Source organism: Hyperoodon ampullatus (genome assembly GCF_949752795.1).
Source record: "Hyperoodon ampullatus genome assembly, chromosome: 7".
In the NCBI taxonomy this organism is placed as follows: Eukaryota; Metazoa; Chordata; class Mammalia; order Artiodactyla; family Ziphiidae; genus Hyperoodon; species Hyperoodon ampullatus.
The window spans coordinates 44035091-44055026 of NC_136920.1; the positions used below are offsets into that span (position 1 = coordinate 44035091).

General features: G+C 36.5%; 1 protein-coding gene across 1 annotated transcript in view; it reads right to left on the minus strand.

Moving 5' to 3' along the window:
* Positions 1 to 12199: 12199 nt before the first annotated feature.
* The window catches only part of LOC307055869 (uncharacterized protein), a 41536-nt gene continuing 33799 nt past the window's right edge, over positions 12200 to 19936 (minus strand). Inside the window, exon 2 of the mRNA XM_079708153.1 lies at positions 12200 to 12942. Within this exon, the coding sequence (XP_079564279.1) occupies positions 12375 to 12942 (568 nt within the window). The 3' untranslated portion in view covers positions 12200 to 12374. The remainder of the gene's footprint in view (positions 12943 to 19936) is intronic.

Sequence of the window (19936 nt, forward strand, 5' to 3'; positions counted from 1 at the left end):
TTGGGTAGTATAATCCTGTTCACAATGTTGATTCTTCCAATCCAAGAACATGGTATATCTCTCCATGTGTTTGTATCAACTTTAATTTCTTTCATCAGTGTCTTATAGTTTTCTGCATACAGGTTTTTGTCTCCTTACGTAGGTTTATTCCTAGGTATTTTATTCTTTTTGTTGCAATGGTAAATGGGAGTGTTTCCTTGATTTCACTTTCAGATTTTTCATCCTTTGTGTATAGGAATGCAAGAGATTTCTGTGTATTAATTTTGTATCCTACTAATTTACCAAATTCATTGATACTCTAGTAGTTTTCTGGAAGCATCTTTAGGATTCTCTATTTTAGTATCAGGTCATCTGCAAACAGTGACAACTTTACTTCTTCTTTTCCTATTTGGATTCCTTTTCTTTTTCTTCTCTGATTGCTGTGGCCAAAACTTCCAAAACTATGTTGAATAATTGTGGTGAGAGTGGGAAACCTTGTCTTGTTCTTGATCTTAGAGGAAATGGTTTCAGTTTTTCAACACTGAGAACAATGTTGGCAGTGGGTTTGCCATATATGGCCTTTATTATGTTGAGGTAGGTTCCCTCTATGCCTACTTTCTGGAGGGTTTTTATCATAAATGGGTGTTGAAATTTTTTGGAAAAATTTTCCTGCATCTACTGACATTATCATATGGTTTTTACCCTTCAGTTTGTTAATATGGTGTATCACATTGATTTGTGTATACTGAAGAATCCTTTCATTCCTGGGTTAAACCCCACTTGATCATGGTGTATGATCCGTTTAATGGGCTATTGAATTCTCTTTGCTAGTATTTTGTTGAGGGTTTTTGAATCTATGTTCATCGGTGATATTGGTCTGTAGTTTCTTTTTATGTGACATCTTTGTCTGGTTTCAGTATCAGTGTAATGGTGGCCTCGTAGAATGAATTTGGGAGTGTTCCTCCCTCTGCTATATTTTGAAAGAGTTTGAGAAGGATAGGCGTTAGCTCTTCTCTAAATGTTTGATAAAATTTGCCTGTGAAGCCATCTGGTCCTGGGTTTGGTTTGTTGGAAGATTTTTAATCACAGTTTCAAGTTCAGTGCTTGTGATTCATCTGTTTATATTTTCTATGTCTTCCTGGATCAGTATCGGAAGATTGTGCTTTTCTAAGTATTTGTCCATTTCTTCCAGGTTTTCCATTTTATTATCATGTAGTTGCTTATAGTGATCCCTTATGATTCTTTGTATTTCTGCAGTGTCAGTTTTACTCCTCCTTTTTCATTTCGAATTCTGTTGATTTGAGCCTTCTCCCTTTTTTTCTTGATGATTCTGGCTAGTGGTTTATCAATTTTGTTTATCTTCTTAAAGAACCAGCTTTTAGTTTTAATGATCTTTGTTATCATTTCCTTCATTTCTTTTTCATTTGTTTCTGGTCTGATCTTTATGATTTTTTTCCTTCTGCTAACTTTGACTTTTTTTGTTCTTCTTTCTCTAATTGTTTTAAGTGCAAGGTTATGTTGTTTATTTGAGATTTTTTTTGTTTCTTGAGGTAGGATTGTACTGCTATAAATTGTCCTCTTAGAACTGCTTTTGCTGCATCCCATAGGTTTTGGTTTGTGATGTTTTCATTGTCATTTGTTCTGGGTATTTTTTTTTTATTTCCTCTTTGATTTCTTCAGTGATCTCTTGGTTACTTAGTAGCATAGTATTTAGCCTCCATGTGTTTGTATTTTTTACTGTTTTTTTTCCTGTAATTGATATCTGGTCTCATAGCATTGTGATCAGAAATGATACTTGATATGATTTCAATTTTCTTAAATTTACCAAGGCTTGATTTGTCACCCAGGATATCATCTCTCCTGGAGAATCTTCCATGAGCACTTGAGAAGAAAGTGTATTCTGTTGTTTGGGGATGGAATGTCCTATAAATATCAATTAAGTCATCTTATCTAATGTGTCATTTATAGCTTGTGTTTCCTTATTTACTTTCATTTTAGATGATCTGTCTATTGGTGAAAGTGGGGTGTTTACATCCTCTACTATTATTGTGTTACTGTCAATTTCCCCTTTTATGGCTGTTAGCATTTGCCTTATGTATTGAGGTGCTCCTATGTTGGGTGCATAATATTTACAAAGTTGTATCTTCTTCTTGGATTGATCCCTTGATCCTTGTGTAGTGTCCTTCTTTGTCTCTTGTAATAGTCTTTATTTTAAAGTGTATTTTTTCTGATATGAGAAATGCTACTCCAGCTTTCTTTTGATTTCCATTTGCATGGAATATCTTTTTCCATCCCCTCACTTTCAGTCTGTAGTTGTCCCCAGGTCTGAAGTGGGTCTCTTGTAGACAACATATATATGGGTCTTGTTTTTGTATCCATTCAGCAAGCCTATGTCTTTTGGTTGAAGGATTTAATCCATTCACGTTTAAGGTAATTATTGATATGTATGTTCTTATTACCATTTTCTTAATTGTTTTGTTTTTGTTTTTGTAGGCCTTTTCCTTCTCTTGTGTTTCCTCCCTAGAGATGTTCCATTAGCATTTGTTTTAAAGTTAGTTTGGTGGTGCTGAATTCTCTTAGCTTTTGCTTGTCTATAAAGATTTTAATGTCTCCATCAAATCTGAATGAGATTCTGGATGGGTAGAGTCATCTTGGTTGTAGGTTTTTGCCTTTCATCACTTTATTTTTTTAAAACTAATTAATTAATTAATTAATTTTTGTCTGTACTGGATCTTCATCGCTGCACGGGGGCTTTTCTCTCATTGTGGCAACCAGGGGCTACTCTTCATTGTGGTGCATGGGCTTCTCATTGTGGTGGCTTCTCTTGTTGTACAGCATGGGATCTAGGCACATGGGCTTAAGTAGTTATGGCTTGCGAGCTCCAGAGCAGAGGCTCAGTAGTTTTGGCACTTGACAAGTCAAGACTCTGTCAGCCACATGGCTCAGAGCAAAAGGCAGAAAAAAAGAAAGAAAAATAAATTTTAAAAATTATTTTTTAATTATTAAAATAAAAAATAGGGCTTCCCTGGTGGTGCAGTGGTTAAGAATCTGCCTGCCAATGCAGGGGACCTGGATTCAAGCCGTGGTCTGGGAAGATCCTACATGCAGTGGAGCACCAAAACTACCCTAGCCTGTGTGCCACAACTCCTGAAGCCTGCAGGTCTAGAGCCCATGTTCCACAACAGGAGAAGCCACTGCAATGGGAAGCCAGATCACCTCAGCAAAGAGTAGCCCCCAACTCCCGCAACTAGAGAAAGCCCACGCGCAGCAACGCAGACCCAAAAATAAATTAATTAATAAAATAAAATAAAATAATTTTTAAAAAAGAAGAGAGCAACCAAACCAATAACAAATCCACCCATGGTAACAAGTGCTAAAAACTAAACTAAATAAACATAAATATTGGAAAAAATTCTGTAGCAGACAGCAAACCTCGAGTCTACAGTTGCTCCCAAAGTCCACCACCTCAATTTTGGGATGATTTGTTGTCTTTTCAGGTATTCCACAGATGCAGCATACATCAAGTTGACTGTGGGGATTTAATCCACTTCTCCTGAGGCTGCATAGAGATATTTCCCTTCTCTTCTTTGTTTGCACAGCTCCTGGGGTTCAGCTTTGGTTTTGATCCCACCTCTGCGTGTAGGTCGGCCTCAGGCATCTGTTCCCCGCCCAGACAGGAAGGGGTTAAAACAATGGCTGATTAGGGCGCTCTTGCTCACTTAAGCTGGGGCGGGGATGGGGGGGCGGGGGAGGGATGGAGGTACGGTAGTCATGATTGGAATGCAGGGAGAGCCTGCAGTGGCAGAGGCTATTGTAAGGTTGCAACAGCCTGAGGCATGCTGTGTGTTCTCCTGGGGATGTTCTCTGGATCACCGTACCCTGGCAGTGCGGGCTACACAGGCTCCCGGGGGGCAGGGTGTGGATAGTGACTTGTACTTGCACACAGGATTCTTGGTGGCTGCAGTAGCAGCATTAGCGTTTCATGCCTGTCTGGAGTCCGAGCTGATAGCTTCTGCTTGTGCCAGTCTCTGGAGCTCGTTTAGGTGGTGCTCTGCCTTCTGTGGGCAGACATGGAAGGAATCCCCTCTCCTTGCGCACCCTGAAACAATGGTCTCTTGCCTCTTAGGCAGGTCCAGACTTTTTCCCAGACTCCCTCCTGGCTAGCTGTGGCACACTAGCCCCCTTCAGGCAGTGTTCACACAGCCAACCACAGTCCTCTCCCTGAGATCTGACCTCCAAAGCCCGAGCCTCAGCTCCCAGCTCCCACCTGCCCCAGCAGGTGAGCAGACAAGCCTCTCAGGCTGGCAAGTGCTGGTCGGCACTGATCCTCTGTGTGGGAATCTTTCCGCTTTGCCCTCTGCACCCCAGTTGCTGTGTTCTCCTCTGTGGCTCCAAAGCTTTCCCCCTGCCCACACCCTATCTTCACCAGTGAAGAGTTTTCCTAGTGTGTGGAAACTTTTCCTCCCTCACAGCTCCCTCCCATTGGTGCAGGTCCCATCCCTATTCTTTTGTCTCTGTTTTTTCTTTTTTCTCTTGCCCTACCCAGGCACGTAGGGAAGTTTCTTGCCTTTTGGGAAGTCTGAGGTCTTCTGCCAGCGTTCAGTAGGTGTTCTGTAGGAGCTGTTCCACATGTAGATGTATTTCTGATGTGTTTGTGGGGAGGAAGGTGATCTCCACATCTTACTCCTCCACCATCTTGAAGGTCTCCCCAGAATATAATGTTTTTATGTCCATTATGAAGCAGCCATGGAATTGATAATCTAAAGGTTCTCGGCAGGTGGTGGGGTGGGGGGTGGGGGGCCCTGACTAGCTTAACACAGAAGTGGGGCCTGGCTGACCTAATCATATCAGCATTTCTCTGGCCACACAAGTAAGAAGATGACCTAAGCTAATTTGGTGTGAAGCCAAGGACTTATATTGAATTGTGCAGCCTCTGGTGGGGATTGGGGAAGTTTTTCTTGCTTTCTTGCTCTACATGATGTGGAATGCAAGTGTGAGGCTTTGAATTGCTGCAACATTGTGTAACCATGAAGAAAACCAACCTGAGTAGAAAAACCATATGAAGGAATGGCTTTGAGGCCTGATAAAACTGCTCATGGACACTTCTCTTTATCTTATTTTTTCACTGGCATGAGTCTTTATTTCCTTTATTAATCATACCAATTTGAATGGTTCTCTGATCTAACTGCTAAAATATTCACAAAGGAATTAGCATCTGAGCTAGAATTTGAAAAATGGTTAAGACTGAAGCCTAAAGGGATGGAAGGAAACAATACAGGCAGAAGGAATAAACACTTAGGAAAGTAGGGAATTTCTGTGGCTAAATGTAATTAAGTTTGACTATAATAAAGACTGAATGAGGATATAGCATGAAAGTGATGGTTGAGGTAAATGTTCTAGAGGAAACGAATGCCTGGCTAAGTAACCTGGATGTTGTTCTATGGCCCAGTGGTTTTCAATGATTAATAATCATGCACCTTATTTAGAAAAATATCTCACCCCCACTTTTATATTTGTTTGTTTATTTATAAAATATAGATTCTTTATTACTATAATAATACAAATAACGTTTGCATATTGTTTTTTCCATATCCTAGTGCTCGTGCTTTCACTTAAATATGCTCACGCTCCTTTGGAATAAGACAATGACAAGCCACGACACATTGATAACTATATCTTAGAAAGATTTATCTGAGAGTAACATCTAAAATTAATTTAAATAGGTATACTGGAAATAGGGCAATTTGTTATAGGTTTTTTTGTAACAAGACAATAATTCAAGAATAATTGATATTTTAATTTTGTGTAGAGACAGTGGAAAAGAAGAGAAGGAGGTAAATCTCATAGCTATCATGCAGATAGAACTGGTTAAAAATATATGTTAAATATCAACCCAAGGCCAGTCACTTGATAGGAACTCAATACATTATACTAGTTTCCTTTTTCTTTCTCTAGAATTGAACAGATATACCTACCAAGGGAAATAAAACTGGACTCAGCATTAATCAGGACAATTTTGTTGCTGTATCCATTAATGCTTTGAAGATAGGGAGTGGAGTAAGAACCAAAAAAATACACATTTATGATCTAGCTTAGGTTGGACATTGGAAAATTGGATAAGATGTAAAAAAAAAAAAAAGAATAGGGAAATCAAGGATTATCAGAAGAGCCTAGTTGAAAGTTAACCAAGTGGTCAAGACTGAGTAGGAAGGCATTGAAGAATGTGATCTTTCATGAATGGAAGATGCAATCCTTTGTGAATAAAAGATGCTGTCAAGTGATTAGAGACATCAATCTGCCTAAACCACATAAAAATGTCATTCTGTGCAGTGTGAGCAGGAGCATTTGAGGAGTAATTGTGTCTGACCCTGACAAAGTTACAGTTTGTTGATATGAAAGGTTTCCCTGCCTTCATCAACTAATGGAACATCCAGAAAAATCAGACTGAGTACAAAACTGAAAGCGTTTTGAATACATTACTAAATGTAAACTGAAATTCAAACAACACGCATAAGTGCTAGGGAGGAAATAAACCAGCATAGTAATAAATTATAGAGACACACTATAACATACTTATTTCCTATGTAATGAAGGTACTCTGCTAGGCACTTAAAGAAATGCCAGTGATCTAGTCTCAGCAAATATTCTAGTGCTTGTCATTATAGATTATGAAAATTTCATTTACAGAGCATTCAATACATTGCTTTTTTTTAGTGTTCTTTATATTTACATATCATTATGCTTTAAGAACTTTTTTTTTTTTGGTGTGACTTTCAGAGTTTTATTCATTGCTGAATTTTGCAAACTTGGTCTCTGCTCTACTTGAAGTTACAGAACTAAACAAATTTCCCAGAATTTCTCAAGGTCATGTTTATTTCCAAGGATCATTCGAATCACGATCTAAGGGAAAATGATGACCTCTTAATGGTTTGTTTAGTCTCAACCTGACTGCATTAGAATCACTTGGGGAGACTTTTGAAATAGTGTTGCCTAAGCCCTACCTGCAGAGTTTCTGATTTTAAAAGGCCCAGACATCAGTATTTTTAAAAGATACCCAGGTGATTCTACGTACAACTAGGATTAAGAACAATTGACCTAGTCAATATCTTGGGAGACTTTTATTCATTGCTTTTTTTTTTTTCTGCTAGTTTTAAGTTTTTTTTTCAAACACACACACTGTATTTTATTTTTACAAGAGATAAATAAACTGACACCAAGCATTGTAAATGCATGACCACAAGAAAAGCAACAATGATTGCAATTACCAAACACAAAATACACTCATACTATGTCATAATATTGACATTCAGTCCAGTAATCCTCCACTGTAACAGCTCCTTCAATTTGCAGTGAAAATTGATTTGTATATTTCTTGCCTCTGAGTCTTTGTGGGATTTTTTTTTAATTATTCAAACAGAAAGTCACAAAAATTATAATCATCCTCATCAGTTCACTCAGTCCCATGTAATTAATTTTTTTTCATCTTGATCTTTTGTTAGCACTTTTACGAATTTATCAGTTTTCCATTAGAGTTCTGAAAATGCTTATTCATTCAGTTCAGCAGTATAGTCAGTTACCAGAAACCTGTACTTGTCAGAGTCTTTTCCATGAATTCCTTGAAGATGAAACACTTTTATAAGAACATTTTTGCAAAAGCATCAGAGTACACACAGAACTGTCTGGAAATGACAAAAGACTTAAAAATGACCACGGTTAAAGATTTGATGAAAGTTCATAATAACGCAATTCACAAGGAAATTTAGTTATTTCTGAGGTATACATTTTAAAGTAATAACTAGAATTATGACTTATACCACAACATATAAGATTCTTAGAAATTTCATGTAATATCTGAAACATTTATATTAAGGTATTTCCATACAAATAACCCAAAGAAAGTTTAGTGTTAGTTGTTTTTTGTTTGTTGGTTGGTTTGTTTGTTTATACTGCAGGTTCTTATTAGTCATCAATTTTATACACATTAGTGTATACATGTCAATACCAATCACGCAACTCAGCACACCACCATCCCCACCCCACCACATTTTCCTCCCTTGGTGTTCATAGGTTTGTTCTCTACACCTGTGTCTCAACTTCTGCCCTGCAAACCGGTTCATCTGTACCATTTTTCTAGCTTCCACATACATGTGTTAATATACAATATTTGTTTTTCTCTTTCTGACTTACTTCACTCTGTATGACAGTCTCTAGATCCATCCACGTCTCAACAAATGACTAAATTTCATTCTTTTTTATGGCTGAGTAATATTCCATTGCATATATGTACCACAACTTCTTTATCCATTCATCTGTCGATGGGCATTTAGGTTGCTTCCATGACCTGGCTATTGTAAATACTGCTGCAATGAACGTTGGGGTGCATGTGTCTTTTTGAAGTATGGTTTTTGCTGGGTATATGCCCAGTAGTGGGATGGCTGGATCATATGGTAATTCTATTTTTAGTTCTTTAAGGAACCTCCATACTGTTCTCCATGGTGGCTGTATCAATTTACATTCCCACCAACAGTGCAACAGGGTTCCCTTTTCTCCACCCCCCCCAACATTTGTTGTTTGTAGATTTTCTCATGATGCCCATTCTAACTTCTGTGAGGTGATACCTCATTGTAGTTTTGATTTGCATTTCTCTAATAATTAGTGATGTTGAGCAGCTTTACATGTGCTTCTTGGCCATCTGTATGTCTTCTTTGGAGAAATGTCTATTTAGGTCTTCTGCCCATTTTTGGATTGGGTTGTTTGTTTTTTTTTTTTTAATAATTGAGCTGCTTGTGTTGCTTGAATGTTTTGGAGATTAATCCTTTGTCAGTTGCTTCATCTGCAAATATTTTCTCACATTCTGAGGGTTGTCTTTTCATCTTGTTTATGGTTTCCTTTGCTGTGCAAAAACTTTAAAGTTTCATTAGGTCCCATTTGTTTATTTTTGTTTTTATTTCTATTACTCTAGGAGATGGATCAAAAAAGATTTTGCCATGATTTATGTCAAAGAGTGTTCTTCCTATGATTTCCTCTAAGAGTTTTACAGTGTCTGTTCTTACATTTAGGTCTCAAATCCATTTTGAGTATATTTTTGTGTATGGTGTTAGGGAGTGTTCTAATTTCATTCTTTTATATGTAGCTGACAAGTTTTCCCAGTGCCACATATGGAAGAGACTCTCTTTTCTGCATTGTATATCCTTGCCTCCTTTGTCATAGATTAGTTTACATAGGTGAGTGGGTTTGTCTCTGGGCTTTCTATCTTGTTCCATTGATCTATGTTTCTGTTTTTGTGCCAGTACCATATTGTCTTGATTACTGTAGCTTTGTAGTATAGTCTGAAGCCAGGGAGTCTGATTCCTCCAGCTCCGTTTCTCTCCCTCAAGACTTCTTTGGATATTTGGGGTCTTGTGTGTCTCCATACAAATTTTAAATGATTTGTTCTAGTTCTGTAAAAAAATGCCATTGGTAATTTGATAGGGATTTCATTGAATCTGTAGATTGCTTTGGGTAGTATAGTCATTTTCACAGTATTGATTCTTCCAATGCAAGAACATGGTATATCTCTTCATCTGTTGGTATCATCTTTAATTCCTTTCATCAGTGTCTTATAGTTTTCTGCATACAGGTCTTTTTTTAACCTAGGTAGGTTTATTCCTAGGTATTTTATTATTTTTGTTTCAATGGTAAATGGGAGTGTTTCCTTAATTTCTTTTTCAGAATTTTCATCATTAGTGTATAGGAATTGAAGAGATTTCTGTGTGTTAATTTTGTATCCTGCAACTTTACCAAATACACTGATTAGCTCTAGTAGTTTTCTGGTGGCATTTTTAGGATTCTCTATGTATAGTATCATGTTATCTGCAAACAGTGACAGTTTTATTTCTTCTTTTAAATTTGTATTGCTTTTATTTATTTTTCTTCTCTGATTACCATGGCTAGGACTCCCAAAACTATGTTGAATAATAGTGGTGAGAGTGGACATCCTTGTCTTGCTCCTGATTTTAGAGGAAATGCTTTCAGTTTTTCACCACTGAGAATGATGTTTGCTGTGGATTTTTCATATATGGCCTTTATTATGTTGAGGTAGGTTCCCTCTATGCTCACTTTCTGAAGAGTTTTTATCATAAACTGATGTTGAATTTTGTCAGTAGCTTCTTCTGCATCTATTGAGATGATCATATGGTTTTTCTTCTTCAATTTTCTTAATATGGTGTATCACATTGATTGATTTGTGTATATTGAAGAATCCTTGCATCACTGGGAAATATCCCACTTGATCATGGTGTACAATCCTTTTAATGGGCTATTGGATTCTGTTTGCTAGTATTTTGTTGAGGATTTTTGCATCTATATTCATCAGTCATATTGGTCTGTAATTTTTTTTTGTAGTATCTATGTCTGGTTTTGGTATCAGGGTGATTGTGGCCTCATAGAATGAGTTTGAGAGTGTTCATTCCTCTGTAATTTCTTGGAAGACTTTGAGAAGGATCGGTGTTAGCTGTTCTCTAAATGTTCCATAGAATTCACCTGTGAAGCCATCTGGTCTTAGACTTTTGTTTGTTAGAAGATTTTTAATCAGTCTCAACTTCATTCTTTGTGATTGGTCTGTTCATATTTTCTGTTTCTTCCTGCTTCAGTCTTGGGAGGTTATACCTTTCTACGAATTTGTCCATTTCTTCCAGGTTGTCCATTTTATTTGCATAGAGTTGCTTGTAGTAGTCTCTTAGGATGCTTTGTATTTCTGCGGTATCTGTTGTAACTTCTCCTTTTTCATTTCTAATTTTATTGATTTGAGCCCTCTCCCTCTTTTTCTTGATGAGTCTGGCTAATGGTTTATCAATTTTGTTTATCTTCTCAAAGAACTAGCTTTTAGTTTTATTGATCTTTGCTACTGTTTTCTTTGTTTCTATTTCATTTATTTCTGCTCTCATGTTTATGATTTATTTCCTTCTGCTAACTTTAGGTTTTGTTTGTTCTTCTTTCTCTAGCTCCTTTAGGTGTAAGGTTTGATTGTTTACTTGAGATTTTTCTTGTTTCTTGAGGTAGGCTTGTATAGCTATAAACTTCCCTCTTAGAAATGCTTTTGCAGCACCCCATAGGTTTTGGATCGTCGTGTTTTCATTGTCATTTGTCTCTAGGTTTCTTTTGATTTCCTGTTTGATTTCTTCAGTGATCTCTTGATTATTTAGTAATGTACTGTTTAGCCTCCATGTGTTTGTGTTTTTTTACATTTTTTCCCCTGTAATTGTTTCTAATCTCATAGAGTTGTGGTCAGAAAAGATTCTTGATATGATTTCAATTTTCTTAAATTTACTGTGGCTTGATTTGTGACCCAAGATGTGATCTATGCTGGAGAATGTTCCATGCACACTTGAGAAGAAAGTGTAATCTGCTGTTTTTGGATGGAATGTCTTATAAATATCAATTAAATATATCTGGTCTATTGTGTCATTTAAAGCTTCTGTTTCCTTATTTATTTTCATTTTGGATGATCTGTCCATTGGTGTAAGTGGGGTGTTAAAGTCCCCCACTATTATTGTATTACTGTTGATATCCTCTTTTATAACTCTTAGCAATTGCCTTATGTATTGAGATGCTCCTATGTTGGGTGCATATAAATTTATAATTGTTATATCTTCTTCTTGGATTGTTCCCGTGATCATTATGTAGTGTCCTTCCTTGTCTCTTGTAACATTCTTTATTTTAAAGTCTATTTTATCTGATATGAGTATAACTACTCCAGCTTTCTTTTGATTTCCATTTGCATGGAATATCTTTTTCCATCCCCTCACTTTCAGTCTGTATGTGTCCCTAAGTCTGAAGTGGGTCTCTTTTAGACAGCATATAGATGGGTCTTGTTTTTGTATCCATTCAGCAAGCCTGTGCTTTTGGTTGGAGCATTTAATCCATTCACGTTTAAGGTAATTATCAATATGTATATTCCCATGACCATTTTCTTAATTGTTTTGGACTTGTTTTTGTAGATCCTTTTCTTCTCTTGTGCTTCCCATTTAGAGAAATTCCTTTAGCATTTGTTGTAGAGCTGGTTTGTTGGTCCTGAAATCTCTTAGCTTTTGCCTGTCTGTAAAGCTTTTGATTTCTCTTTTGAATCTGAATGATATCCTTGCTGGGAATAGTAATCTTGATTGTAGCTTCTTCCCTTTCATCACTTTAAGTATATCATGCCCCTCCTTTCTGGCTTGTACAGTTTCTGCTGAGAAATCAGCTGTTAACCTTATGGGAGTTTCCTTGTATATGATTTGTCATTTTTCCCTTGTTGTTTTGAATAATTTTTCTTTGCCTTTAATTTTTGTCAATTTGATTACTATGTGTCTCGGCGTGTTTCTCCTTGGGTTTATCCTGTATGGGACTCTCTGCGCTTCCTGTACTTGGGTGGCTCTTTACTTTCCCATGTTGGGGAATTTTTTGACTATAATCTCTTCAAATATTTTCTCGGGTCCTTTCTCTCTTTCTTCTCCTTCTGGGACCCCTATAATGGGAATGTTGTTGCGTTTAATGTTGTCCCAGAGGTCTCTTAGGCTGTCTTCATTTCTTTTCATTCTTCTTTCTTTAGTCTGTTCCACAGCAGTGAATTCCATCATTCTGTCTTCCAGGTCACTTATCCGTTCTTCTGCCTCAGTTATTCTGCTATTGATTCGTTCCAGTGTAGTTTTCATTTCAGTTATTGTATTATTCATCTCTGTTTGTTTGTTCTTTAATTCTTCTAGGTCTTTGTTAAACATTTCTTGCATCTTCTCGATCTTTGCCTCCATTCTTTTTCTGAGGTCCTGGATCATGTTCACTATCATTATACTCAATTCTTTTTCTGGAAGGTTGCCTATCTCCACTTCATTTAGTCGTTTTTCTGGGGTTTTATCTTGTTCCTTCATCTGGTACACAGTGCTCTGCCTTTTCATCTTGTCTATATTTCTGTGAATGTGGTTTTTGTTCCACACGCTGCAGGATTGTCTTTAAGAAATTTAAAAAACATATTCTGGGTAATATGCACTGACGTGAAACAGTAATTTTTCATGATTTGTCAATGAGTTTATGGTTCACTTCCTTTCCTCATGTATTTATCAATTTCTACATAACTAAACAAATATTAGACTTTTATAAAATCATGCTGTACATATTTTAAATGTATAAACACCTTGAATTTTACATTTTTGTCAGATATTGCAAAAAATGTTCAGTATTGAAGAAATTGTGCAACTCATTAAATAGGTATTTTAAAAAAAATTTTGTTTCTTTTTTTTTTTTTTTTGTCCACACACATGTGATCTTAGTTTTCCGATCAGCGATGGAACCATGCCTCTGCAGTGGAAGCATATAGTTTTAACCACTGGACCTCCAGGGAAGTCCTTATTTTTAAAAATACTATCAAATAGCTGAAATGATTGGAAAATAGAAAAAGATTTTCTTCTTAGAATGATTCAGAGCTATATCTTTTAATGTGTAGCTTCCAGAAAGAAAAGGAGAGGAACTTTTAGCCTGATGAAAAGACAAGCTGAGGGCCTAAACCACTAAACCTCTTCATGTAGTAATTTCCCCATGATCATCTTCCAAGTCCTGCAAAGACAGATCCACCACAAAGCAACTATGAGTAATCACTCTTCAAATGTTATCAGCACTTGTAAAAGATTCCTTTTGAAAATTTAATGCTTACTTAAATCTTAATATTTATTGCTCATAGATATTGTTTGGAGCATTTTTGTCTAAATGTATTTCTGCACTTAATAACATAGAACCCCACATACTACTTCAGCATGGTGTCTTGATAAGAGCAGTTGGCTGGAAAACCTGGGTTCCAGTCCATGCTCTGGTCACTAAGGATTGTAAGATTTTGGACAAGATCCTAATTTACCTAAAACTTAATGTCTTTATTTGCCTCTAAGTCTCTCAGAACTTAGATTTTACACTACTTCATCACTTAGTGCTGTTTGTAAAGCAAACAAAACAAAACCAACATATATTATCAAATATTGTCATTAAAAATATTAAAGTACAGTTGACCCTTGAACAATGCTGGGGCTAAGAGCACCGACCCTCTGCACGGTCAAAAATCTTAAAATAATATATGTAGGCCTTCCCTATTCTCTGTTATTTCATATCCAAGGATTCAACCAACCATGGATCATGTAGTACTATTATTTTTACTCTTGAAAAAAACCTGCATATAAGTGGACTGTGCAGTTCAAACTCATGTTGTTCAAGGGTCGACTGTACTTTGAATCCCTTGTGGGGAAAAACAAACAAGTGCTTTGTTAATCATTAGCCAGGAATTTATTTCCTTCAAATATCAGCCTCCTGGGATATGTGTCTCCTACTGTCCAAAGACTACGCTAAAAGTTCCCGAGAAATATGATGTCAGAGATACCACCTTTAAGTATATTCTTAATCCTTAGCTAAGCCTCTGCTCAAAAACTCTGTCTACTCTCTTCTCCTGAAAACACAATAACATTGTCAACTCTCACTCTTAAATCCTAGACAAGGTCATCTCCACAAATTCATTCCATATCTCCTTTACTCTTGGCCTACCATATAGATCTGTTTGACTTTTCCAAGTGGAGGGCTTCCCAAACAGAACACATGCTTGGTATTAACACTCCAAATGCAAAGGACAAAAGAAAAACCTTCCACTATAAAGGAGAAGAGAACCTTAATCTCTTTACTTCCAACAACATTCTATACTGTGTTTGTTAGCTTAGTTGTTTGCCTTTCAGGTGTCATGCCAAAGCTTTGTATGTACATACACACACAAACATATTTACAAACATAATTACTTTATTAAGTTGTTGTCATAATAAATATTTATATTTGAGTTATGAAAACATAGAAAGGTAGGAAACTAACCCAAGATCACATTTGAGAACTGTGCGAACTGTGCAGCCATTTGAATTTAGAGTGAAAAGGGTGAGGGTATATGACAACACAACTGTCCATGTGGAGTTCTGGCTATTTCTGTTTACCTGTAATGTCTTGGTAAAGTCATTTATAATAAAATCAAAACTAGAAATCTGTTAGGAGTTTTATATTTATGTAGCTCTTGGTATAGAAACTTATCAAAAGCTTTATTGAATATCCAAATAAAGTACATGTAATAGCTCACACTTACCATATTTACATTTTATTATCTCACACAATCTGAAAAGATTACATATGCATGTTCCTTATAGAGATATAATCATATACTTTGTCCAGTTATGTTAAATACACTTTGGAAGATACTATACATATATTATCTCATTTAATTCTCAAGCGAAAATATAAGTAAAAATATTTCCATTTTTAAGTTGAAAAAATAGAGAATCAGGAAATTTAAACTACTTTTTCAAAGTCACCCAGTTTCAAAGTTTCATTCCAAAGCCTGTGATTTTTCTTTTGTACTACATTATTGTACTTTTCCTTTTTGCCATAAATTATGTTTCCTTAAATTTTTCCTTAAACGTTCCTGAAGTTCCATACCATTACTTGTTAAAAAAAGAGAGAGAGAGACATTTATTCATTTGTAATAAGAATACACCCACTCTTTATTATGATAGATTTTGTGTCACAATCTAATTTAATTCCCACATCAACCTCATGAGGTAGATATTGCTATTCCTACATTACAGACAATGGATTTGAGTCTCAAAAGACTTAAGGAACTTAGTCAAGATCCCATAGCTAGAAAGCAACAGAACCAGAATTTTATCAAAAATGCAACTATTTCATACTGAAGACCATACTTTCAACCATTACTCTAAAATTTGTAGATCTAGAGATGCTTGGAATAAATTTTATTTATGGAGATCTTATTAAAATCCTGCAGGTTCTCTGGTACAATAATTAAGGAAGCATTAAAAATAATGAAATATAATAATAGGGGAAACTGTGCAGGAGGAGAGGAGCTATATGAGAGCTCTCTATAATTTCTGCTCAGTTTTTCTATAGACCTAAAACTGCTCTAAAAAATAAACCCTGGTAACTTTAAAATATTATTTTATCTTTGAGATCCCTTACAATCATCAGATGAAGGCCTGTAGTATTAAGCTACTGATAAGATCTGAAACATCTTAAGCACAGTTCTATGAACTGTAAGGATCCGGTATAATGACTACAGACAGGTGATTTGCCTCCTAACAAATATCCAACTGTTTTTGGAAGGAGTGGAAAGGTATTTTAAAAATTGCCTGGACAAAATCTGCCATACAAAAGCTATTTTTATTGTCAGTGAAGTTGAATACCTTTTTTTTTCCCACAATGCCTGTCAGTTCCCTTAATTCCTGTGCTTGACTGCATCCCTGCAAGAGTTCTTGGTACCTTGTTGAAAATACTGGTTATTGATTCTTCCACAGGATTGTGCTACCAGACTTTTTCCATATGTCTGTTGCATAGTCCCTGACAACAATTTGGTTTCCAACTGAGAAATATAGATCATACAGATGTTAATAACAGCTCTATATTTTACATTACAGTAATAGCTTTCACATTAAATTTTTTTTTTTTTTTTTTTTTTTTTTTTTTTTTTTTTTTTTGCGGTACGCAGGCCTCTCACTGCTGTGGCCTCTCCCATTGCGGAGCAAAGGCTCCGGACGTGCAGTCTCAGCAGCCATGGCTCACGGGCCCAGCCACTCCGTGGCATGTGGGATCTTCCCGGACCAGGGCATGAACCAGTGTCCCCTGCATCGGCAGGCGGACTCAACCACTGCACCACCAGGGAAGCCCCTCACATTAAATTTTAAGTCAAAAACTATAAATAGATACATACACCCACTTCTAAAAAGTAATTTATACTCTGATTTATCATTAAAAGTGTTTAATGCCAGGTATGTTCCTTAATCCTCATTTAAAAGGATTTTATTTTTTAATTTTCATTAATAATTATATTACCACGTAACAAAAATTATATTCTCTATACTCCAAAAGTGAGTGATAAAGTCTTATGTCTTACAAAAGGAATGGACAGAGTCTTATATGACTATTATTGTGCTGTTTGGTCCAGTTAAAAATATCACTAGCCTCTTCTTCCTGACATATTTACAGATGTTGTATATACACTGAATACTGCTAGTTTATGCCCTTCTTAGTTGAATTTATTCCAAAGTACAAATGGAAACATTTGTATTCTGTTCCTTCTATATTTGATATTTTAAAAATATCCTATCACTTTATCTTACATTTTCATGAATTATGGTCTAGACTCTAAACATGACTATTCAGACCATGCAAGGTATTGAAAATGTAAAGAAACCAGAAAAAATAAAGCTTACACAACACCACAACTGGAGGATGTATTGATTTTAAAACGGATAAAATTAGATCTTTATGGTTGCAGGGAAGGAATGTAATATAATGTAGTAGTTCAGGGAGGGAGAGATGAGTAATATATATTTTAAAGGGTATATTTTAAAGACAGTAAAATAATTATTTTGAGTAACTGACTAAGGAACTTTGTTAATACTGATATAGAATAAGCATTGTAAACATTAATAGTAAAGCAACTAGATATTACAAATATTACACAACATTGCAGGCACCCAGGTATGTGTAAGTAAATATAAAAAATGAACAATGACATAAATAGCCCTTAGAGATTTAGTGATTCAGACAATATTGACCCAGAGAGATTTTGGTAAGTTCTGAGTTTGAAAAAAACAGTAATATAGGGACTTCCCTAGTGGCACACTGGTTAAGAATCCGCCTGCCAATGCAGGGGACATGAGTTCAAGCTCTGGTCCAGGAAGCTCCCACATGCTGCAGAGCAACTAAGCCTGTGTGCCACAACTACTGAGCCTGCGCTCTATAGCCCACGAGCCACAACTACTGAGCCCATGAGCCATAACTACTGAGCTCACGTGCCACAACTACTGAAGCCCATGCGCCTAGAACCCATGCAACAAAAAGAAGCCACCGCAATGCAAAGCACGCTCACCACAACGAGGAATAGCCCCCACTCGCCGCAACTAGAGAAAGCCCACACGTAGCAACGAAGACCCAACGCAGACAAAAATAAATAAATAAGTTTATTTTTTTTAAAGTAATATAGCTCCTCTCCTCATGGAGCTTATATTTCATTTAGGAAGATATGCAATAGCAACTAATGTTTAGAGCTTGTGAGAAGCATAAGAAAGAAAGAAATAGACTCTATAATAGAATTAAGAGTGTGGGAGTGAGTAGGCAGAGAGAGCCTCTCTAGAGAAGTGACATTTGAACTGTGACATGAAGGATATAAAGTAATAGGATAGCAAGAATAAGCACAAGATATCTCCAGGAAGAGAGTACAGCAAGCGCAACTGCCCTAAGGTGGGAAAATAATTTTGCCTTAAAAAGAACTTTCATCTAAGAGTGTAAGTGGGTGAGGGAGAAAGTGGCATGGGATGAGACTGAATAGTGAACAGGTTCCCAATATCATACAGTCTTATAGCCATTAAAGGGTGCTGGAAATATATTCTAAATGCAATAAGAACCATGAATGAGTTTTAAACAGTAGTGAAATAATGGAACCCAAGTTTTAAAAATATGTGGAGAATGTATGATTGGAGGGCAACAGTGGAAGTGGTGGACATGTATTGTTTTCCCAAAATCCATTTTCTCATCTCTTAGAAATAGTGCCATGATGTTCCTTTAGGGAATGATGATCTTTCCCTTCCCTCTGTTCCTGTGGATTGGGTGGGTTTTACCCTACTTGAACCAGAATTCCAAAAAGCTACTAGTGACAAACAGGAGCAATATTTCCCTCTGATACAGTACTTGGATCTGAGACGCCCATACGATATGGGCCAGGCTCATGAGAGCCCTACCATGGATTTTTTTTTAATTTACTTATTGGTAACTTTTTTTTGACATCTTTATTGGAGTATAATTGCTTTACAATGGTATGTTAGTTTCTGCTGTATAACAAGTGAATCAGCTATACATATACATATATTCCCATATCTCCTCCCTCTAGCATCTCCCTCCTCCCACCCTCCCTATCCCAACCCTCTAGGTGGTCACAAAGCACTGAGGTGAACTCCCTGTGCTATGCGGCTGCTTCCCATTAGCTATCTATTTTACGTTTGGTAGTGTATATATGTCCATGTCACTCTCTCACTTCGTCTCAGCTTATCCTTCCCCCTCCCCATGTCCTCAAGTCCATTCTCTACGTCTGTGTCTTTATTCCTGTCCTGCCCCTCAGTTCTTCAGAACCATTTGCTTTGGTTTTTTTGTTTTGTTTGGTTTTTTAGATTCCATATAAAGCATACAGTATTTGTTTTCCTCTTTCTGACTTACTTCACTCTGTATGACAGACTCTAGGTCCATCCACCTCACTTATTTATTGAAATAAATAACTCAATTTCATTTTTTTTATGGCTGAGTAATATTCCATTGTATATATGTGCCACATCTTCTTTATCGATTCATCTGTCGATGGACACTTAGGTTGTTTCCATCTCCTGGCTATTGTAAATAGTGCTGCAATGAACATTGTGGTACATGACTCTTTTTGAATTATGGTTTTCTCAGGGTATATGCCCAGTAGTGGGATTGCTGAGTCGTATGGTAGTTCTATTTTACTAGAGCAAATAATTGGAAAAGAAAAGTGATCTTTCTCTGGGAAGGAGAGCTTGACTAAAACTGAAGTCAATGCAGTTAGGAGACACTTGAAGTAGAGATGACCCTTGAACAACTGGGTTTCAACTGCACAGGTATATTTTGATGTGAATTTTTTTTTGCAATAAATACGTACTAACTACAGTACTACAAAATCTGTGGTTCGCTGAATCTCAGATGCAACATATGGATACAAAGGGCCGACTGGAAAGTTACACTTGGATTTTCTACTGTGCAGAGGATTGGAGACCCTAACCTCCGAGTTGTCAAGAGTCAACTGTAATCTAGAAATAGATAATGGTGACTTGATATAGATGGGTGGAAGGAGAAAGAGAGAAGAGGGCACACTGTAAAATATCTTTGAAGTAGATTTGACTGGACTTCC